The 25,522-nt window shown below is 36.0% G+C and overlaps 1 protein-coding gene across 2 annotated transcripts in view; it reads right to left on the bottom strand.

Annotated features, from left to right (window-relative positions):
- foxn3 (forkhead box N3) overlaps positions 1-25,522 on the bottom strand; it is a 122,213-nt gene that overhangs the window by 67,216 nt on the left and 29,475 nt on the right. For both annotated transcript variants that reach the window (XM_073826920.1, XM_073826921.1), the window contains exon 2: positions 17,414-17,970. In XM_073826920.1, the coding sequence (XP_073683021.1) occupies positions 17,414-17,956 (543 nt within the window). In that variant the 5' untranslated portion in view covers positions 17,957-17,970. The remainder of the gene's footprint in view (positions 1-17,413; positions 17,971-25,522) is intronic.

The following is a 25,522-nucleotide window of genomic DNA, read 5'->3' as shown; positions in this document are numbered from 1 at the left end:
TCAATTCTAATCACCATTGCATCATAAATCGCAAAACACCAGCCCTGAAGGAAAATCTGCTACTGTTGAACTCTTCAGAACAGGACATTCTGACAGTTTCAAAAGAGCAAAAAAAGACTTACAGCCCTATGCCGTGATTACATTCTCAGCTGATGTATTTGAGTACTATGTGCATGTACAGACAAAATAAAGCGTCCAACAGGGTCACATCCGTCTTTAAAGGCTGTGATATGTGATCCTGAGAACATCAGATTATTCATATATGCTCCGTGGAGAAGAGGCTGCACTGGTCTATCTTTCCAAATGTTCTGTAATCAGGAGAAATCAATAGGTTTCAGAGCACTTTGCCTCAGATTTATCTCCATCTCCTGACAGCTGCTGTGTCCGTCTGAAGGCCAGCTCAATGGCACCAGCCAATAGAGTCTCCAATCAGAGAGAGGGGGTGAAAAAGGGAAAGGAGAGCCAGGGAAAACGGGGGGAAAGAAAGCACTTGGATTACACTGGTCTCCTAGGCAACAGGCAATGGTGGAGTATATAAAGACTGTTTGATAGTCTTGGCAGAGAGATCTTTCATTCTCCCTAAGAAGAACGGGCCTCTGAAGATGCTATATTCTATTATAAGCAGTAAAGTTAATCCTATCAGTTCCTGAGCAAAATAAAAGACCTGCTATTATGAAGCACACCCCTCCCCTCGACCCCACTGTCCAGAGTCCCCCATTTCATGCTCACCACTTTAAATATGTGAGAAAAAAAAAGAACTGTGGGGAAAGAGCCAAGTTTTGGATCCATCTTTATGAGATATCTGCCCATTATAACTTAATTTTACAACAGCAAAACTTTCTTACGGCTTTTTATATTTAGGGACAGAGATTAAAAAAGAAAAAACCCTAAAATTAAACTTTATCATGATCTTTTTTTTTTTTGTTACTATTTATGTTTGAATTAGCTTTTATTTTTGTATTTTCAGATTTAATTTTAGTTATAATTTGTACTAATTTTGTAATTTGCTTTTTCATTTTTATTATTATTATTTTTTTATAATTAGGTTCGCATTAGCTTTTATTTCTTGTATTATCGGGTTTCCTTCCAGTTATTATTTTTAACTATTTAGTTTTTTCCTTTTTTATTTGTATTATCATTATTTTTAATATTACTATTTAAGTTTGAATTAGCTTTTATTTTTGTATTTTCAGGTTTCATTTTAGTTATAATTTTTACTAATTTTGTAATGTGCTTTTTTCAATTTTATTATTTTTTATTTTACTATTTATGCTTAAATTAGCTTTTATTTCTGTATTTTCAGGTTTCATTTTATTTTTTAGCTTTTTTAATCGTTTTTTTTTTACCAATTTTGTAATGAGCCCTTTTAATTTTCATTATTATTATTTATAAATATTACTATTTAGGTTTAAATTAGCTTTTATTTTTGTATTTTCAGGTTTCATTTTAGTTACAATTTATACTAATTTTCTAATGTGTTTTTTTTTTCTTTTTTTTTTAATTTTTTATATTACTATTATATTTAATTTAATTACATTTTTTGACTAATGGTTTATTTTTTTATTTTTTACTTTCAGTAATTTTACTGCTTAAACTTATTTCAATTAGTTGCAAAAGCAACATTGCCAATTGTCATTTACTGTAATCTAATATTTCTAATTAATATTTTAATCTTATATTTACTGGATGTACACCTTTGCTGTAATCAAATCCTCACTTAAATTTAATCTTGAAAAATGTAAATTTAATAACGTTAAATAAAATTTTTTGAAAATTTGAAATAAATATAAATATTCATACTCTACATTATAACATTTTGATGCCTAATTGCACTTTTTATTTTTAATTTATTTACAAAAAATAGTGTAGAATTTACATTTGTACTGTAAATCACTGGCCAAACTGTCAAATGTTTTTGTTTATTGGAGCAAACAGGTGAAGAAAAATTTTACATTTAAGGATGGACCTTTTAATTTTAGAAAATCAAGGTTATTACTGTTTTTAGAGTGAAAGTAAAGATATTACAAAAAAATAAATAAATAAATAAAAAAACACGCCTAGAACAGCAAGTGTACTGAATTCCCAAACCGGTGTGTTAATGCTCTCTTGGCAAGGTGATCTATATAAATGCAGACATCGACCATTCTGAAACATGGATAAATCAAGGTGTCCAAATGGACATCATTGCTTTGGTCTCCAAATCCCAACAGTCATCAGCCGCTAATGGCTGCGGCCCCAGAGTCGTCATCTCTTCTGAAGCTCTGCGGCTTAAATCACACCAAGGAGCAGAGAAGCGGTAAGCTGGCGCTGCGATTGGTGGAGACACGATGACCTCCGTTCATATTGGCTGAATTCTGCACACAATGGCATTTTTAAAGCAGGTCTATATTGGGGAGTTCTGCAGCAGAGCATTAAGAGACCGATGACTCCCCTCACCTTCAGAGGCTCTCAGTGCATTAGGAAGGGCATGAAAGGTCATTCATAATGAGGGTGTTTGGGGAGGGCAAAGCTGGGCTGTTGTTGGATCTATTCACTGAGATGAGTCCAACACATCACCCCCATCCAACTCTCATGCTCTCCTTTCAGTCTTTCTGAGAATGTGCAAGAATGTGCAGGCTGAGTAGAGCATGAGAAACATTAGAACACATCACACCTCCAACAACCAACAAATAGCTGCTCCACTGCACCTATGTCCATCATTTTCATCAATTGTAAACAGGGTTGCCAGGTTTTTCCCTACAAAACCTGCCCAATTGCTACTCAAAGCTAGCCAAAAAAAAAAAAACTAGCCCAGTTACGTTTCGGAAGGGTCCCCTGGTAAAATTTACATTTCAGGAGATAAATATCACATTATTGGGGTGGCTTCAACCCCCAGACATGAACAACAACCCGTGGCAACAGTGTAAAAGTAGTCTAATTCCACAGGAAAACCACAGACTTGGCAAAACTGATTGAAAAATAGCTGATATATATATTGTTTTATACTGCCTTGGTTTCAACTGTGGCAATCAATCTAAAAATAGATATACCAGTAAAAACATTCAATTCAATTATGCAGCAAAGTTGATCAATTGCAAGGCAAACATGAACAGCCAACCATGTGGATAAAGGACCACATTTCATGGTAGAAAAATCAATTATCATGAACAACTGGTATCATTTATTTAAATTCTAAATAATAATAATAATAATATTAATAATACAACATTACAATATATGCAAATTACAGTACCATAATATATAGAAATAGTCAGGATAAGACTCTTTTATTTTAATAAAACCATAAACTCAATTAAATTAAATATTTATGAAACTACAAACCTTAAATTTATTTTATGAAATTATTTAAAATTAAATGTTACTTATATATTCCAATTAATAATTAAATCTTATTCAATAATACAATATTACAATATTCTAGTCTCTAGAAATGATCAGGATATGATTTTGATCATTTATATTTATTAAATTATTTTTTTTTCCCATTTGTTTTAAACTACAAAGTATATATAACCATGCAGGTAATAGTACAAAAATCAATTATCATGATCAATTACTATCAATTATTTCAATTCTACATATTAATAATAATTATTATTATTATTTAAAAAAAAGCAGTTTAATAAATTATTCTAAATAAACCAAATTTTACCAAAAACATTCTAAATAATTTTTTTAATAAATAAAATTCTTTAAAAAAGTATTTCCTTCTCTTTCTCTCTACTTTATATTTTATACTAAATCATTCTCTATACTTTCAATATTCAGTATGTCAATATTACTTTCATCTCCTATTCTGCACTTCTAAAAATGTTTGCAAACTCTTGCCTTTTTCCTCTACATCCTTGCAACCGAAAATAAACAGATTTTCAGCATAGATTTTCCCTTTAGAGACACAGGATTTTAAGACTGTGTTGCCAAATCTTTCCAGAAAAACAAGTGACCTGGTCTTACAAAACAAGTCCAAAATAAGTGGCTTGGTTCACCAAAAGAAGCTAACCTGAACAACGCCATTGAGACAACCGCAATCAATAATTTAGTTCTACACCAAAATTACTCCCAATACTGAAGCAGAGGAGAAAAGAGCACATAAAAAAAACTTGGGTTTGCTAATGACCTGTGTAATCCTAATTAAAGAGGATTCCTTTGCAGAGCCTGAAGCCATCCAGAGTAAAGCAGATACAAAAGTAAAAGCTGATGACATGATAAATTGAGACAAGTTCTGTTCCCACAGCGCAGTCTGTGCCAGCACAGTACCCAGGACAGAGTGTGTGTGGGTGTGTGTGTATATGAAAGCACGTGTGTGCGTTCATCCCATCTTTTGAGTGTATATGCTGTACGTGATCACCAGTGACGAAGGGTGGCCAGATCAAGCCCCGCTGAGATGTAGTCCCACAAAAATCACACATTCTCAAGCAAACCATCTCTCTTGGCATTCACGCACCATGTTTATTCTGACACAGTCACCGCACGCCGAGATCATCCGCGAGCAATATGGTGTCCCCCACGGGCGCAGCATACGGCCACGAGGCGTGAGGAGACCAAGCCTTGGAATCAAATCAGTGACTCAACCTTGCGCAGGAAGTGAACAGACTCACACATGCCATCATATTTTAAACAAAGTGACCTGCGGTTAATATAGACCTATTGCCTGTTAAAGGAGTAGTTCACTTCCAGAACAAGAATGTACATATAATGTACTCACCCGATTGTCATCCAAGATGTTCATGTCTTTCTTTCTTCAGTTGTGAAGAAATTATGTTTTTTGAGGAAAACATTTTAGGAATGATCTCTATATAGCGGAGTACATCTAGAGCTGTCATTAACGATTAATTTAGTAATCAAGTAATCTGTCAATCATTCTTTTGATTAATCAAGTCATCAAATAACTATATTTTTTTTTGTGGTAATAAAAATAGACCTAAGTGAACAATAGCCTTTATAATGACTTAAAATACACATATTGTTAGAGAGGGTCGTGAGATTGTCGGATCCATATGCAAGCTTTTATTAAAGTTCAGCACAGACGTAGTCATAAATAGGCAGTAATCCAGACAGGCGAGGGTCGATAACACTGGCGAACATAATCCAAGGAGGGGCTAGACAAAAGAGTAATCCAAAGGGGCAGGCAGAAACCAGACCGGAAATACAAAACACAGAAAGACAAGACAAGACTGGACCTAGTATATATAATGTTCATGATTGGCGGCGGGTGAAAGTGCAAGCCGTGCAATGAAAGATGGAAAGTGAAGTCCGGGGTGATGTGTGAAAGTCAATGTAATGAGTGGGCGGTGAGTGGACAGAAGGACACAGGCAGGGTTTGTAACATATGTGACCCTGGACCACAAAACCATTCTTAAGTCGCTGGGGTATATTTGTAGCAATAGCCAAAAATACATTGTATGGGTCAACATAATTGATTTTTCTTTTATGCCAAAAATCATTAGGAAATTAAGTAAAGATCATGTTCCATGAAGATTTTTAGTAAAATTCCTACTATAAATATATCAAAATGTAATTTTTGATTAGTAATATGCATTGTTAAGAACTTAATTTGGAGAACTTTAAAGGCAATTTTCTCAGTATTTTGATTTTTTTGCACCCTCAGATTCCAGATATTCAAACAGATGTATCTCGGCCAAATATTGTCCTATCCTAACAAACCATATATCAATAGAAAGCTTATCTATTGACCTTTCTTATGATGTATACATCGCAGTTTTGTAAAATTTAACCTTATGACTGGTTTTGTGGTCCAGGGTCACATATATAATAGCAATGAGACAATAATAATTAGTTAAAATAAAGTATCAAAAGCAAGAAATCGTATGGTCGTATTGAACAAAACTGTTACAATACATAATGTATTATAAACAATACAACAAATGTACATTAGGCAGTATAACTAAGGCCTAAAGAGGGCACCAACAGCCTGGCAACAGTTTTTACACTTTACTGCGTGATCTAATCCTTGTTTAGTATTGACTAAACAACATTTAATTCAAATGTCTACTTAATGTTTAATATTTGGTCATTTCTTTATGATAGAAAAGCTACAGCAACTGCAATTTCTTGAATATGTGGAGATAAAAACAGAGTAAGGGGTTCAAACGTTTATTTTGAAACCATGATGAACAGTTGCATATTGATATACTAATGTATTCTCCTGTGTTTGCGTAGGTTTATAAATGATTTGCCTTACAAATAGCGCACATTGCGTTCCTAGATAAACGTTAAAATCAACTCACAACAACATGCAGAGAAGGAGTTTGAGACACTCCATATATGAAAATAATAACAGTTTGTGAGGAGCAGCATTTACTGTGAACTGAGCCGCTCTGAGATGCACGTACGTAACCTATACGCGTGTAAATAAAGAGCATATATTAAATCTGCATTGCATATATTTATTTTAATTGAACGTAGCGTTTGTTCTTAATCGCATATTGCTTCATTATGGTTTTTAAATGGGTTTAATAGGTGGAAAGTGCCACTTTCGTTTTTTGCCGATTACTTGACAAGGCAAAATACAATCAAGGATTGTTTCTATTGAATACTCAAACAGAGTCGAGGAATCATTGCAGCCTTACAGATACATCGCTGGACCCATCGTACCGACCTAGTGTTTACAAAGTGAACTATGCAGATAATTCCTAAAATGTTTTCCTCAAAAAAACATAATTTCTTTACGACTGAAGAAAGAGAGACTGAACATCTTGGATGACAACAGGGTTAGTACCTCTGTAACATTGAATCAGTATGCAAATGCATGTGTCTTGCTACTCTCTTAAACACATAGTGTTCTTTGCGCATAAAAAGTATTTTCATAGTTTTGTGTAATTAATGTTGAACCACTGATGTCACATGGAATATTTTATTAATGTCCTTATTATATTTCTGGGCTTGGAACGTGGTAGTTGCATTCCTGTCTATGCAGGGTCAGAAAGCTCTGATTTCTGTGTTCTGAAGATGAACAAAGGTCTTAAGGGTTTGGCACAACATGAAGGTGAGACATTAATGACAGAATTTTCATTTCATTAAGTAAGAGCAACAGAAGTTAGAAAAAAAGATATCCTGAGGACTGAACTGCTGAGGTTCATTTGTGTATCAGGCACCTCTGCCAAGAGGCTCTTTAAGCAGATGATTGACAAAAGATGCTGATTTCCATAATCAGATGGTAAAGATTTCTAACACACAGATTATTTCATTTAACAACACTTCTCAACCTGACAGACTTGTATTTAACCAAATACAGACACACTGCTCTGTCGGTGAAAAGACCTAATGATGAAGCACTTATGGGGCTATATCTGTAACAGACTAACAGACAAGTCAAGCAATCTCTAAAATTGCTCAATTGTACAGCTCAAATGACAGCATTAGCTGCAATTATCCTTTCATCTGTTCGGCGTTAGTCTTGTTAAAAGCGGTAGTCCCAACATGGAACCTAAGCGCTAGCACAATTCTGCTAGGTTGTGTTTTTCACTGCAAAATTTAATTTCTGCCATTGTTTATACACACTCATATTGTTCTGCTTGACTTTCAATCTCTCTTGGAACACACAAAAAATCCCTATTTCCATTAAAAATTTGTATGTTTTTTAAAATGTTTTTGAAAGAAGTATCTTCACTCTAAAAAAAATCCTGGGTTAAAAGCAACCCAGCGCTGGGTGAAATATGGACAAACCCAGCGACTGGGTTGTTTTGACCCAGCAGTCTGGGTAAATGTTTAATCTAAATCAACTATTGCTTAAAAATTACTATATTTCTCGCTTAAAATAAACCCAAATTGGGCTGGAAATAAACATGTATTAATACGTTCAATAAATTATAATTTATTAATAAATAATAATTAAATACAAACATTTCTGAAATTGCTTAATAAATGTTTACCTTTTGATTATTGCTGATGCCTCTAGTCATTTCTCTTTAATATTTTTCTGGATTCTAAAGAGAAAGTTTAAAACAATTGCATTTATTTAAAACACCAATTTTCTGTAACATTTTAGATGTCTTTACTCTTACTTTTGTTCAATTGAATGCATCCTTATTGGTCAAAATGTTATCATGCCCTAGCTCTTCTTAGCACATTCGATGGTTCATGAAGTAACAATGTCCAATTTTCATTATCCAATCATTCTTTTTAGTAAGAAAGATTTCATAAAATCTGTCTAAATTACTTGTTCATGAATCTGACTGATCTGGTTCTCAAACAGTTATCATTTTACTTCAGAGGACTTGAAATATAGCTCACAATACTTTGTTATGATACTTTTACAGCTTTACGAGCATGCTTTTTGAACTTGGAAGCTCCATAGCAATCTGTGCACTTCATCCAAATTTCTCCTTTTTGTTTTCCACAGAAGAAAGAAACGTAAGGGTGAGTAAACGATGAGGAATTTGGATGAACTAATCCTTTAATCATGCATTCCTTTTGCAGAATGCAAGGTGCTAATAATGCTTTCTTACAACCATTAGAGCAAATATAAAACAGCGTAAAAACCACCTAGTGAACGTTTTCATGTCATTTTAAATGACTGGTCAGTGAGTCATACGTTAAGTAATGACAGAGCACGGAATACTCTTTCATTTTCACTATCACAACCTACAACGATAATAAAAAACGTTGACGGATCCATAGCGCTCCTAAAAAAAGTTTCACCGAATGGTGTTATCATTAAGACCAGCCTTATCTTTGCTGCCAAAACGTTTATTTGGACGTCAAAAAGCAAGACATTAAGTTTCAGCGTTAAATCTCCACCATGCTCTCATTAAAGGAGAAGTTCACTTCCAGAATATAAATTTCCTGATAATTTACTCACCCTCATATCATTAAAGATGTTCATGTCTTTCTTTCTTCAGTCGAAAAGAGATTAAAGTTTATGATGAAAACGTTCCAGGATTTTTCTCCATATAGTGGACTTCAAAAGGGAACAGCGGGTTGAAGGTTCAAATTGCAGTTTCAGTGCAGCTTCAAAGGGCTCTACACGATCCAAGCCAAGGAATAAGGGTCATATCTATAGAGAAGCAATATGTCATTTTCTAAGAAAACAACAAATTTATATACTTTAACCACTTTTCTTGCACTAGCTCGACATTATGTAATCACGCACATGTGATGTAGATGGAAAGTCAAACGCCCTTTACAAAAAAGGTAAAACAAAGATTTTGGATGATTTTGAAGTTGGAGGCGAAAAATTAGATTAAGTTTTTCGCCCTACCCTAATTTTTTTTTTTTTTTAATGAAAATGACCAATCACTTTGCCTTTTTTCTCAGCTGTGATCATTTAGAAACTGCAAATCTGGACCTTCAACCCATTGGCTCCTAAATATATAGAGAAAAATCATGGAATGTCATTCTCAAAAAAACTTAATTTTTTTGCAACTGAAGAAAGAAAGACAGGAACACCTATATGACATGGAGGTGAGTAAATTATCAGGAAATTTTCATTCTGGAAGTGAACTCCTTTAAGTGCAAGATTCAGATTCCGGAAGGTGCTGATACCCTGAGAGTCAGCGCTCGGCTCCGTGTCCGCTATTGATCGGCAGGTACTGTGGTGTCAGCATCAGGATCCCAGAGGGATGGTCGTGTAACCCTTGGTAACACAGCGCAGCCTACAAAAGTCAGGCGGGCTGGTGACGTCAAAGGTAGGTTTGCGTGCAAATCTCCTGCAGCTTCCCTCGCAACCAACATCTGTCCACAGGGAACACAACAGCTGGCCAGGGAACATGTCAGCAAGCAGGCCGGCTTTATCTTACATCAACCTGGCTTTCAGAGTGAGGGATAAATCATGTCACGCGGATCAGCATTATCGCCGTAACCTCTTACGGATCCATATAGATGAGGATTGTAGAGCGGGAATCAGAAAAAAACAAAGATATATATATCTGACACATTGCTCTTTAAAAAATTAAACTTCTGAACTCAATCGAATGTCCGAGCAAACACCACCACCATAGCACTGCTGACAGTACAGAAAATGCTACCCGCTGGAAATGCCAGTGTGTGCTCTTCCATCCTGTGTTTCTTCATAAACGACTCCACTGCTACCTGTTCAACCGCAACTCTTGTGTAACCTCGTCCTGTTGCCATGGAGATGACATCAACAATGGAACAGACACATTAATCATCAAAGCTCCCTCTATGTATAAACGCAGATGCATGTGCCTGTATGTGAAACAGTCTTTATAAGTGACACAAGAGCTTTGGAGATCCACCCATATAAGCAGCACTCAGGTGCCAAGTTCAGATCCTGTGTTCATAACAGTGCCATGGAAACAAATGACAGGGTGTCATTTGTAGAGCGCTCAATCTTCACCAGTCACGGCAAAGTCACCACGCGTTACAGAAACATGCACATGTGAGTTGCACCACTCTAGTCTAGTGCACAGGATTTCAGTGCAAAATGCTGGTTCTTATTTCACATACGCAGCAATACCAAGGTCATGAGTTTGATTCCCAGGGAATGCATAAACTGATCAAATTTAGCTTGAATGCACTGCAAGTTGCCAAATGCATTAAATATGAATGTAAATATTTATTGAAAAACAGCTTTTATATAAAGTTACTTGCAGTTAAGTTATTAATATATTTATCAGTATTTTCATTCCCTAGGAATTGAACCTACGACCTTCGTGTTGCTAGTGCCACGCTATAGAGTGTTTTCAATCGGCCATATTGGCAGCAGTGAACGTAAACGATGACATTGAACTGAAGATAACTCAAATATTTTGATGATTATTCCTGCTGAAAATGGTCAATTATTGTCATGTTTTGAGCTGTACTAATCGGTCAGTCCTGGGAAAAACATTTGGAGTACTACAGACTGCCAAAGCTATAACAAATCAAGGAGAAGAGTTCAAAAAAACTGAGAAAATGGTCATTTGTGGTTGGCCAAACTAAATCAGGATTTCCAAGGCAAGAATCTTGATAACATTCATGTTTGTTCTTATCATTTTCAGTCAGATAGGTGAAATATTATGCTAATATATTCATTAATACTGCTTGTACGTATCTTTACTACCTATTAACAGGGAATGCATAAACTGATACAAATTTAGCTTGAATGCACTGCGAGTTGCCAAATGCATTAAATATGAATGCAAATATTTATCGAAAAACAGCTTTTATAAAAAGTTACTTGCAGTTAAGTTGAAGTATATATTTATCAGTATTTTCATTCCCTGGGAATTGAACCTATGACCTTCATGTTGCTAGTGCCATGCTATAGTGTTTTTATGACATATCATCAGTTGGCCATATTGGCAGCACTGAATGTAAACAATGACATTGAACTGAAGAAAACTTAGCATATTTTGCTGATTATTCCTGCTGAAAATGGTCAGCTATTGTCATGTTTTGGGCTGTACTAATTGGTCAAACCGGGAAAAACATTTGGAATGCTACAGACTCCCAAAAGTTATAACAAATCAAGGAGAAGAGTGCAAAAAACTGTCTGAGGAAAGAAGGCATTTGTCTGAACCAGGATTTCCAGGGCAAGAATCTTAACAGCATCCATGTTTGTTTTTATCATTTCCAGTCAGGTAGGTTAAAATTTAGGCTAATATATTCATTAATACTGCTTGTAAGTATCTTTACCACCTATTAACTTCAGCTTGTCAAAATATTATGCCCTTTCCTGCTCACTAAGTCCTTCTCTATATGATTTAACAGCTTCCAAATGTTTTTTTTTCTGTGGTTTAGACAGCATAATTTAGCAGAACAACATATTCAGTAGTATATTAACCATGCAACCCATGTTGTTGTTTACATCCGAGTATCTCAAAATGGCAAACCATCATAACGCAAGTGCAAAACCTCTATACCAGCTGAACTACAGAAAAAAATATTTATAATTTTTTATTTTATTTATAAAAATATTATTTTCAATAATTATTAAGGATTAATATTATTTTAATAATATTATTTTATTTAATCATATATATTAACTAAACAAATACACAGTGTTTCTATGCAAATAAGTGGTAAAGCAGTAATTTTAAGACCCCTGTGTGAAAACTGCACCTTTCGCTGTCTTTAAGCCATTGTCTAGGCCCATTTACGTGAACAAGGTGCAACTGCCCCATGCAACACTAATTTTGTTGCCGTATTTGCACAGTTACCTGATTTGCATAATTCCTTTGTGAATCTGGTGCTAAAACAGTGCAGACAGCATGTGCAAATGACGCTAGCAGCGGGTGCAAGTCGTTCCCAATCGGTAAAAAGCAAAAACAACATTTTCTTGAGGTCTGGATCTCTTAATTTGATTCTCCTCTTGGCCGAAATTAATTATTCCTCTGTAAACCCCTGGGGATTGCGCATCTATCAAATGTTTGTTTATTCAGACTCTTATTTTGCTGGTTTAATTTGCCCCTTACTGTCTCATTATGTAGAGTGATGCATGATTGCATAGCAAATCCACAATGAATCTGAAATTAAAACAGACTTAAAATAGTCATCTCATTCATTAAGTAGGCCAATGAGGCTAGAGAAAATTAAATCAAACACCAAATGAACAGGCATACGGCTAATCATGACTTTGTGACCTAACAGAAACTTTTCCTAACAGAAAAGTATGAAATAAACAACTCTGGAAAACTTCAGAGAGTGGTAGAAGCTCTGCTAACACGTTGTAATATTAGTAGTGTTTGCTAAGGTTGTTATCACTCCTACTATTTATCATACTAAGACTTGAACAAACCCTTAAGCCGAAGTATTAAACTTTGGCATTTTCCAAGTGACCTGGCACAGAATAAAAGAACATAAACATTTTATGCACTCGCATCAAATAAAGAGTCTAGACGCTTCTGACCTGGAACCATAAGCAACTCTTACCCTAGCAACCACACACAACACCTTAGCATCATGGCAACAACTTCTACAACAACAATTTCCTAGATCACCACTGCAACTAGGGCTGTCACTAGCAATTATTTTGGTAATCAAATAATCGGTTGATTATTCTGATGATTAATCGAGTAGTCGGATATTTGTAGTTAACCCAAACTCACAGCATATGCAGAGATGGAGTTTGAGATGCTCCACACTTGTAAATAATAACAGTTTGTGTGGAGCAGCATTTACTGTGAACAGAGTTGCTCTGACACAAACGTATGTAACCTAAACGCATGTAAATACTTAAAGCGTATTTATTAAACCTGCATAGCATATATTAATTTAATTGAATCATAGCATTTGTGAATTCACAATAGCATTATGTAGGGTGACCATACGTCCTCTTTTCCCCAGACATGTCCTCTTTTTGGACCTAAATCACCCAAAATGTCTCGGATCCGGCTTTGCTTTCTACTTCCCATTTATTGTTTGCGTATCTGTATTAAAGCCTTGCACAGGATTGTTTTCTAACAGAAACTTTTCCTAATAGAAAAGTATAAGATAAACAACTCTGGAGAACTTGAGAGACAACACTAAGTGGTAGAAGCTCTACTAACATTACTGTTGTCATGTAATATAAGTAGTGTTTGCTAAGGTTGTTATCACTGTTACTATTTATCATACTAAGACTTAAACAAACCCTTAAGCTGAAGTATTTAACTTTGGCATTTTCCAAGTGATTTGAGTAATGACCTGGCACAGAATAAAAGAACATAAAAATTCTTTGCACTCACATCAAATGAAGAGTCTAGATGCATTTGACCTGGCACCGTAAGCAACTCTCACCCTAGCAACCACATACAACACCATAGCATCATGGTAACAACTTCTACGGCAACAATTTCCTAGATCAACGCCATGGGGCTGTCACTAATGATTATTATTGTAATCAAATATTATGACGATTAATCGAGTAGTCAGATAATTGTGGCTGATTTGTTTTTGTAATGGTGCATGTTGTGTTTCCAGATGAAATTTAAAATAAACCCAAACTCACAGCATATGCAAAGAAGGAGTTTGAGATGCTCCACACATGTAAATAATAACAGTTTGTGCAGAGCAGCATTTACTGTGAACGGAGTTTCTCTGACACAAACATGTGTAACCTACACACATGTAAATACTTAAAGCACATTTATTAAACCGGCATCATACCTGAATCATAGCGTTTGTAAATTCACAACAGCATTATGTTTTCTTAATCCTGCTCCTGCAAACATTCTAATATTCAATATAAATTTCACATCAGGGAGTCGCTATCAATATGTGTCAATAAATTAATCAATCAATAAATTTTTTCTACGGAATTGGGCTGATTTTAAACTGTTGCGGCAGGTTAATTTTTTTCCATTGGTTAAAGGTTTAAATTCCATTTGACTGGAATGCTTGTACTGAAACATTCTGCATTCTGATAAAACTGTGGTAGATATCAGTTTTGTGAAGGATGGCCACTGTGGTAAAAAGCTTTTTAGCTGGGTTTATGATCAATCTGCACAACGGGGACTGTAAAATATTATGTTTAGGTATGGAAATGACATAATTTGAGCTTTGATATGGTCCCTTTTAAAAAACTAAAATCTGGTCACCCTACATTATGGACTAATTATGACCTAAAAATGTCTTTCATGGATTCTCGTCCATCTGGTATTTTGCTAGTTACTCGACACAGGCAAATTGTAATTGAGTTTATTTTATTTATTTATTTTTTTTATTGAGTACTTCAATTGAATAGAGGAATTGTGACAGACCTAGTTGCAACCACCTAACAACTCCCTTGTAACAATTCACAACACCCTAATGGCAGCAAGTTTTGTACCATTCACCAACCACTTAGATCGCCCTAGAAACCACCTAGCAACAACCTATTAACCATGCACAACACCCTAGCATCATGGCTGCAAGTTTTGCACATGCAAGACAAATCAGCAACTCTCTTGCAACCACCCCTAGCATCATGTTTGCAAATTTTGCACAAGCAACACCATCCAAAAACCACTTACAGTAGATCAGCCTAGCAGAACCCTAATAACCATGCATAACACTGTAGCATCATAGCAACACATTTTGCACAGCAAAAAAAAAAAAAAAAAACTCTTCACATTGTTTTGTTTTTATCCATTTCCTAAGTGTATAATAAAGATGTTTAAACTTCCCTGAGATGTTACAAGGTTCTTTCTGCAATAAAGAAAATAAGACAAGAAGCCTTTAATTCCAAAAAGCCCAGAGCTCAAACTTACACCGTTCATTTGAATAAAGAAAAACTAACTCGACACAGTGAATCTCAGCAAGGCACAAATACATTTTGGATGGCAAAGCTGTTAAATAAAATTAGATGAGTGCACTAAAAACGAGTGCTAAAATAATATCTGGAGTCAAGTTGAGCATCACAGCAGATGAAAAACAGCCCCAGTCCTTTGAGGGAAGATTTGGAATGAAATTTTAACTGAAATCCTAAACAAAGAACATGTGGATTGAGTCACTCAAAAGTTAAATATTCTGACCAGGTCAACCAAAAATGATCTTGGAATAGGAGACAAAAATTCTTTATGGACTCCCTGCTGAGAAAGTGATGGGAATGTTCTTATTATTGGGCCAGGAGTGAAGGGGTTAATCGGGCGACACTATACTACCATCAGTAGATTAGCCATTCCCAGCCAGAGCACTTTCTCTCTCACACACACACACACACACACACACACACACACACACACACACACACACACACACACACACACACACACACACAAACACATCAGTTTCTCTGTTGCTACAGCAACAGCTTACTTTCCATGTCAACTGCAAAGCTGTTTCTATGGAGACACATATACAGAAAAAATTCTTTGCTCCACAGCCAGGGACCAGATGGCAGTGAACTGTAAGAGTCACATGGAATGGCTTTACTGTTCTGACTAACTTGCAGACACATGCACACCATAAACACACACACACACACACACACACACACACACACACACACAGAGTACACTCTCAATATGATACACACACACAGCCTTTGACTAGAATCAATCAATACTCAATGAGCATCTAATGAGTCCCAATTCATAAGCTCCATCCCTTTATCAAACAATTATAAAATCTTCTCTCACAGGAATCAATTCAATCAACATTTACTGCTATTAAACCCGAGATAACAAGTCACACTTCTAAATATTGACACATTCAGCACACTCCTGCAATGTGGCTTTCCAAAGTACAAACTACTTATTTAAAGACTCTTTTGAAAATGCAGTGAAATGCATTTTAAACAGGCAAAACTTTTCTAATTATTTCTCATGTATGTGACCCTAGACCACAAAACCAGTCTTAAGTAGCATGGGTTTATTTGCAGCACTAGCCAGAATTATCGATTTTTCTTTTATGCCAAAAATCATTAGGATATTAAGTAAAGATTATGTTCCATGAAGATTTTGTAAATTTCCTACCGTAAATATATCAAAACTTAATTTTCGATTTGTAATGTGCATTGCTAAGAGATTCATTTGGACAGCTTTAAAGGTGATTTGATCAATATTCAGATTTTTTACACCCTCAGATTTCTGGTTTTCAAATAGTTGTATCAATGGAAAGCTTATTCATTTAGCTTTCAGATGATGTATAAATCTCAATTTAAAAAAATTTACAGTTATGACTGGTTTTGTGTTCCAGGGTCACATATTATTTACATTAGGTAATGCATTATGCATTAATGCATGAACTAACACTGATATATAATGCTATAAAATGTTGTTCATGATATGTAATGCATTAAACAATGTTAACTAATTGAACCATGCAGTAATCTGTTACAAAATTATTTAAAAATAAAATGAATGAAAATTCTGTCATTAATTACTCACCCTCCTGTCGTTCCAAACCCATAAGACCTTCGTTCATCTTTGGAACACAAAAAAAACTAAAAAATATATTTTTTTATGAAATCCAAAAGCTTTCTGACCCTTCATAGACAGCAACGCAGCTGACATGTTCAAGGCCCAAAAAAGTAGTAAGGACATTGTTAAAATAGTCCATGTGACATCAGTGATTCAACCATAATTTTACAAAGCAAAGATTAAGACTTTATTCAACAATTTCTTCTCTTCCCTGTCAGTATTCGATGCTCGTTCAACCTGTCAGTTGTGTTGCTGTCTATGCATAAAGCTATTGGATTTCATCAAAAATTTCTTAATTTGTGTTTCGAAGATGAACGAAGGTCTTACAGGTTTAGAACAACAAGAGGGTGAGTGATTAATGACAGAATTTTGATTTTTGGGTTAACTATCCCTTTATGCAATATAATGTGACAACAAACTACAAACGTTTTGCCATTAGACTGTTTCTAACCAAAAACAGCTGAGCTGTTTTCAGGCTACTGGCAATTTTTAAGCAAATGTTTGGTACTACTAAGAAAAGAGAAGTCAAATAAAAAGTGGCGAAATGAAAGGAAAACTAGAGTAAATTAAGGTCAGCATTTCCCACTCTGCAGTTAAATATTGATGCAGAGCGGTTTTGGCATCCTTACCTGACTCCTGTCCTTGTCCACTTTCTTAAAACACTTATTGAGGGACAGATTGTGCCTGACTGAGTTCTTCCACCCCGTTGGGGCGTTGGCAAAGTAAGGGAAGTGTTCCAGGATCCAGTTGTATATGTCTTTAACTGGCAGTCTCTTGGAGGGGGCATCTTCTATGGCCATGAAGATGAGGCAGCTGAACGAATAAGGGGGTTTGCAGTTCGGGTTCTGCTTGGCGTCGTAAGGGAGGTCCGAGTGGGCCGGGGAGGGCGGGGTGTCATCGTCCAAGTCCTGAACGGGGCTGACGCTTCTCAGCACGGGGTCCCCAAAGCTGTTAAGCAGGTTCTTGCTCTCATGGAGCCAGTTGAGGTTGGTAAGTTCCTCGTCCTCCATGCTGCCCTTCTCCAATTTGATGGTGGGAAGAGCCAGGTCCATCTCCTCGGCCTCCTGCAGGGCGCGCGTGATGGAGCTCGCCTGATAGAACTGACTCAGGCCGCTCGCGACGCTGACCCCGGAACTTTCCGGCTTCTTACTGGGAGGCATAACCGGACCCATTTAGACCAAGGCTCCTATGGAAGACACCAAAGAGAACTTGATTACAATCACAGAAGGTCAAAGGTGGAAATAAAACACATTTGTGACCCTAGACCACAAAACCAGTCAATAGCCAAAAATACATTGTGTGGGTCAAAATTATCGATTTTTCTTTTATGCCAAAAATCATTAGGATATTACAGATCATGTTCTGTAAAGATATTTTGTAAATTTTCTACCGTAAATATATCAAAACTTAATTTTTGAATAGTAATATCGATTCCTAAGAACTTTTGACAACTTTAAAGGCAATTTTCTCCATATTTGGATTTTTTTGCATCCTCAGATTCCAGATTTTCAAATAGTTCCGGCCAAATATTGTTCTATCCTAACATACATCAATGGAAAGCTTATTTATTCATTTTTTTAGTTGATGTATAAATCTCAATTTCAAAAAATTGACCCTTATGACTGGTTTTGAGGTTCAGGGTCACATTTGAGAGTGTCTGTGACTACAACACAGGCTTCACACATATTTTGAAATATTTTTTAATCCGAATCCACCATTGTAGAAGTTTGCAGACTGAAGGCCTTGAAGGATGACTAAGATGACTTGATGTTCAGATCACTGCAGGAAGCCTTTTTTTCCATCCAAGGGACAAAACATTCTCTGAGAGCACAAAAGAATGAGACTATGAGAACCGTCCTACTTTGTCAACAGCAAGAATGCGTGGCACGCAAGTCTGCTCGCGGAGATGATGGAACAGCCATCGAGCAAGTCAAGACGCCTTGCTATAGTGAGAAATATTTCAAGTACATTTACATTTACATTTATTCATTTAGCAGACACTTTTATCCAAAGCGACTTACAAATTGGGAATACAACAAGTGATTCATCCTAAGAAGGCAGATCAACATAGGAAGTGCTCAAAAATACCATATATTAGGCATTGTTAGATGAGTAGAGGCTAGAAAGGGAAGATAAAGAAAGAGAGGAGAACAACGTTTTTTTATATATATTATTAGTAAATGGAATGAAATATAACATAAAATATAAGTATGAATATAAGTAAATGGAATATAACACTCAAGGTCATCTACAAATGATCTGCTCTGTCTGTTTTATGTTCTTACAATTGCTCTTTTGATAGTTGCCATACACAGATAAAAATACAGATATCAGTACATATATAATGTGACAAATCTGATATAATGACTTACGGGTGGGCGATATACTGGCAGACACAATTAAACGGATAAATTTTGTCAAGCGATAGACACTTATGTATCATTTGCATAAGTTTTTAAGCACTGCAGTTTAACAACAAGTGATTTTAAGTTGTTGAAACGCAATCAGTAGCAAAACAGAACTCATTGCACATGTGACGACGGTGTTCAAAGAGTGCTGGAGTATTGAACCCAGTTATTTTGTCACTTTATAGGCCTTGAACGGTTAAATACACACACTTGTATGTGTCAAACTGCCCGTCATTGCAAGTATCCTCGTAAACACAGTAATTTAGGCCGTAAGTAGAGCAAACAGCTGAGAAAGGAAACACATATGTAAAAGTATATTGGATCTGGGTAGCTCTTAAAGTGACAGCAGTCTAATATTCCCGCCGTCTTTCATGTTAATCAAACAACAAAGAGGAGAAAATCTCTCACTGCTCTTACTGTAACTAAATCACTTTTGTAACTTTAATGAGAAGAGATTTAATTTACACAATGAAGAATACAATGTACTGTATGTAGCATTTCTTTTTCATTTGTTCTACTGTAGTTCTTTGTCCTATTGCTTGTAATTAGTTTCTTATTCTTTTTTAGTCGCTGACTGTTTACTTGTTTTCAGTGAGTTACAGTGAAATAAAATACTCATATCGATCATTATTTTCATATTTTTACTGTTTATACATACACACATAAACACACATACTATCTATTTTAGTAACATTACAAAACAAACGTATACAGTACAAACTCATTATGCTACTAAAATGGTTGTTGAAAGTGATTTTTGACTCTTTTTTGATTCTAAATGTGACCCTGGATCACAAAACCAGTCTTGAGCAACATGGTTATATTTGTAGCAATAACCAAAAATACATTGTATGGGTCAAAATTATCAAAAAAAATTTTATTCCAAAAATCAGGATATTAACTAAAAGATCATGATCCATGAAGATATTTTTTAAATGTCTTACAGTAAATATATCAAAACTTAATTTTTGATTTATAATATGTATTGGTAAGAACTTCTATCGGACAATTTTAAAGGCGATTTCGATTTTTTTTTGCACCCTCAGATTACAATTTTTCAAATAGTTGTATTTTGGCCAAATATACATACTATACATCAATGGAAAGCTTATTCCTCAGTTAAATATCAATTTAAAATTGTGGTCCAGGGTAACAAATGATTATCATTTTAGCTTAAAAAGCTTACAGAGATCAGCATACAATAGGCATTTATCAAAACAGTAAAAGAACTAAAAATCTGATTAAATATTTATGCGTAACTTAATATTCATGGGCTAAGTCTTCACCATTTTAAGATGTCACCACAACCAGCACAAATGACAGTCTCAGTATTGCTAATCTAAAAATGACTGACTATCTATTTCAATAGACTAACTCTTAGAACTTGGTGTGACAGAGGGGAAAGATATTATAGGGGCATGTCAATCACTGAATCAAATACTCCGAAACATGACACCAGAAAAACAGACTGCGACCTTCCCTGTAATCTGTCACAAAGATCAATTTATGTGGCGCTGTCTCTCCTGCCTCTCTCTCTCTCTCTCTCTCTCTCTCTCTCTCTCTCTCTCTATCTCTCTCTCTCAGTCAAACACCCGACCCATCTGCAAAAGCAATTACTAGAAAGTCACCATCAAACATTAAAACATGATCCTGCCAAAAATAATTCTATGAAATCACATCAAAATCAAACTCTGCTTCCCCCCTTCAAAGAGCAGATTGTGTTTTTCTAAAACAACGAGACCTCTGCTCTACACTGATTGTCATTCAGAAAAGTGAAATACTTAAAGATTATACTTCAGCGCTGCAGAGAGAGCAGCATTTTGAAGTGGAACGAAATCGCCTCTTGTTCAAACCAGCCATCCGCACATTGAAATGCAACGCGGACACTAAAATCATTCATGAAAAATCAATGTACTGCATCTTTCCAATGAGGAGCGCTCATCTCACTCAGCCTCCGATGGGGCGCTCCGGTCCCGTGAGCCGCTGCACAGGAAAATTATATTACAGCTGACAGTAAAGTAATTTAATTGCACTGTTGCCATGACAACGCAGGGCTCTGTTTAGGCCTAATTTGCTGGCAACTGCCAATTGTGTCCCGAGAGACCAGAAACATCATTCTTGACCGTTATTTTCGACTTCAAAGAAAGTTTTTGCAAAATACTTCTGAGTATCACACGATAAGGAAGTGCAATGATGTGAATTCCCTTTTTGCTTGGATTATTTCAGAACAAATTTTCTTCAAATCAGCTGTCATGTTAACATTTTTAAGAACATACACAGTAGGGCTGGGTTTTTTACACAGATTTCACAATTCTATTCCATTCTGACTTTGATTATTTTGGATATATATCAGGTTCAGCACATGCCAAATTTCTCAAGGATAAAAAAAATTCTCAACTAATGCTGCAATATATACGTAGAGTCAGTTGCTTACTAGAATATTGAAGGTGGAAATGAACTGATTTGTATTCAAACGCTTAAATTACACTCAATAAAGTTTTTATAATAAGGTTACAATTATATAATTTTTATTTCTACTCCCAAAATTCAAATGAATATGTTATATGGTGTATATATTTAGCAAAAAAAAAAAATCTTCAGGGTAAATGTAACTTATTTTGTCTTGGGGGAAACATGTATGTATCTTCTGTAGCCTCTGAAGGGCAGTACTAAAAAAAATAAAAAAAATAATATATATATATATTATATTCTGTTCAATGCATGGTTTTGATTGAACCTTCTGTAATAGTTGCATATGAGTCCCTCAGTTGTCCTCAGTGTGAAAAGATGGATCTCAAAATCATACAGTCATTGTTGGAAAGGGTTCAAATACACAAAAATCCTGGAAAACCGAAGAATTTGTGGGACCTGAAGGATTATTTTGAAGAACAGCAGCCAGTTGAACTGTTCAGGACAAACAAGGGACTCATGTACAACTATCACTGAACAAAAAAACACAGCTGTGGATCATTCAGGTAAGAACACAGTATTAAGAATCAACTGGGTCATTTTTATAAATTCAGCTATTATTTTCTATTGTGGACTATATGTAAACATCTTTATGTGAAATATCTTATTCAGGTCAGTACTAAATAAACAATCACATGCATTTTGTATGATCCCTCTAATTTTGGTAAAATAATTAACATTTCGCAGATTCTGAAAGGGGGTGTAAACTTTTGACCTCAACTGTAGTATTTTGCAAACTCATTTAGCTCAAAATGTGAGAGCTTTTCTTTGAGGGTGACTTTGAAACTCTTGCACTATTCAGCAACAGCTATGTGACATTTGAACACAAACTAAAACATGGAAAGCAAACTTTTTTAAGGCCATGTTCACCAAAATGGAACAATGATCAGGCCAAAAAGAAAAGAAAAGCATGTATACTGATTCCCACATGAGCTATTGTTATGAATGACACATTATACCCAATGTCCAGGTACAGGTTTGTTTCTGCAGGATTGTGTTTCTCTGGCAAATAGCTGTAAATGTGCTCCAGTCGTGCGTCCAGATGACAGCAGAAAGCCAGATCACAGAGGGTGGGTTAAAGCTACAGATAATTACGCATGATGCTCTGATCAGAGCCCAAATACCATCTGCCTGTCTAAATCAACATTTGTTTGGCAGCCTCATCATAAATCAGTGATTAAATGCATGCATACATGCAGTTTGTGTCTAATATAGTCATATACAGTACATCTGCATATGCAATCGACCGGGCGTTGAATAAATTAACGTCTGCCCGTGTCTGCCATGTGTTAAAATGCATAACGATATTTTATAATCGGCAACGTTCATTTACATGCCAGTATGAGTGACATAACAAAGACAGCACAATGACAAAGAACAGCACTTTGTTCCCTCATCACCCATCTTAACATCTGACTATTAACCACATGCACGAGTGCCAAGAGAGATCTTCTATTCAACACACAGACGCGGACCGTCCTGATATTACAAGCCGGGCGACTGCCAAACTGTCATTGTTTTGCTCGCTTGATTGGGAGAGCTGCGTTAAAACAAGCGCAAAACTCATTTAAAGTGGGTGAAGAACAAGTAATGAGTCTATTCACGCTGGTAATAAATCGCTCACTGAGTCACTCAGCCACAAAAACAAGAAAAAGTTAACTTTATGTGCAACTTGACATCTAATATGTCACATTCTCAACAAATTAGACTAAACTAGATTTTGTCACTGGTGCAAAATTTGTTAGTGATGCTAAAGTCAAGTCAAAAGCTCCTATCTCAATCTTCTTCTCTTTTCATGCATGCCTGACGATGCACACAATGTCAAGTGCAGCTTCCTATAAAACTTTCGAGTATTCTTGCTCAAGGGTAAAAGTATTAAAAAATAGAATAAAAAGACTACACAGTAATAAAAAAATCTGATTCAAGGACTTTGACAAGAGCTTCAGCTTTACATCAAAACAATTGCCATCCTTCCCACAAGACTCCTATTTCCTTACTCACATCACACTTAATATCAACCTGACATATAAATGGGCCTTTGAGAAAGTAAAAATAAACTTGTACCTGCTCTGAGATTTCATTCATAAGCTTGGCGTGGGCTTCTCTCGGCTCTTGTGACAAACACTTTCCTTCCCTCTAGACAGAAGTGTTAGATTCATATGTAATCTAACACTGCGGTACCCATATTTCCGAGGCACTCCAAAGTACGTAATATCTCTCTTTTGAGGGCATAAACACTCCACAGCCTACGTCAAAGTCCCGGCAAGCCTTGACTCATCTGCTTGGAGTGTTTACCTGTAGGAATTTTCTCAAAGGGTGTGACTTGCTGAAACTCCTCCTTCCTCCATTGGAATCACATGTCATGCCCTACTAACCTAACTGGCAAAGCCACGCCCCCGACGCATCTGATTGGACGCAGGCCCGTGAGCTCCTGAACTGCAGAGACACGTTTCAATGAAATGTCATTTACATGAGAAAAACAAACTTAGCTGGAGGACTCCTGGCACTTTCTTGAAGCAGGTAATCCACATGTTTAATGCTATGAAAACAAATCCAGGCTTTACCACAGCTTTTAGGCTTTTGGGCTTTTGGTCTGGGCTCGAACAAAAAGTCATGTGCTGTCAATACTTTAGGAACGAAGGAGAGGTGAAAGGTCACATTCTCTCTGCCGCAGAGGCAGTAAATAGCTGCACTCAGCCTGTTTGTAAAGCAGTTCTCTTATCACTCCACAACAGAGAAGTGGCAGGTAAAGATTTCATACGGCTCAAAGCGAAAAACCATGTCCAACGCAAAGCCGACACAAAACAAGCACTCAGCGTTCAAACAGCCCTAATTACACAAGAAATAATCAAAGGGCTTTAATCTTGGCATGAAGAAACATTACAAAAGTTGCAGCGAGTCTTTTTATCCCATTTGAAACTGCAGCTTTTAATTACAGCTGGTCGGCGCAGCTCTCCGCTCACAGTATTGTTATGCCCAGAGCCAAGTATTGAGCAAGAGTTTCCACAGCTTAACACGGTTATCATGGGTTAGTACTTGCAGAAATGATTTATAACCGCTCTTTTGATTAATCTACCCAAGTGTATTTATTCAAAGGCAAAAAAACCTTGTGTACAGACAGTCTGTGAACAATTTAACTATGAAATGCTGGTTCACTCAAGTGACTCACTCAAGTTGTCTGAGCAGAACTTTCCTTTCGATCTTCACCAGGAATGTTTCGAGTTTAACACAAGTTCAGGTTTGTTCAACAACATTCAGGTGGATGTTTGACAGCGCCAGCTGAAAATATGTAAACTTTGAAAATACATAGTTTGAGACACTGTCTCCTCTCTTATCTCACCATAAGCAAAGCCTCATTTTACTCTCTGTGAAAGAGGTGAGAGCACATCAGAACACATCTGGTATATTAATGAATGCTACTTTGAAACTATAGCTTGGTAAAGAAGTTTAAAGAAGTCACAGTACATAGGAGCCTATGATTTCCAAAATGATGTAATTGTGGAATCCAGTCATAAAAACAGAATTTACTCCATAATGTAGAATGTTACCCTGGAAATCCAGAGGTCTCGCGAGAGCACAATTTGAATTGTCTCTGCAAGACACTCTGGCATCGAGCAATGATCCACGTTACTGAATTACGTAAGCAGTTCTGGGAACCAATCAAATCGGTGTATCTGATGTAGGCGGGCCAGAGGCGAGCTAAGCTGATGAAGACAGTACTGGAATCATCTAGTAAACATTGAAAGATGGCTACAGATGAACACCAATTGTTTGAAACGGCTTTGGCCGCTACAATGAACGAGTTAGACTTGGCTTTTCATATAAAAGAGGAACAGAAAACCGCACTCGAATCGTTCCTTT

This window comes from Garra rufa, chromosome 21 (assembly GCF_049309525.1).
Source record: "Garra rufa chromosome 21, GarRuf1.0, whole genome shotgun sequence".
NCBI classification, from domain to species: domain Eukaryota; kingdom Metazoa; phylum Chordata; class Actinopteri; order Cypriniformes; family Cyprinidae; genus Garra; species Garra rufa.
This window is presented reverse-complemented; position numbering and strand designations above follow the sequence as displayed.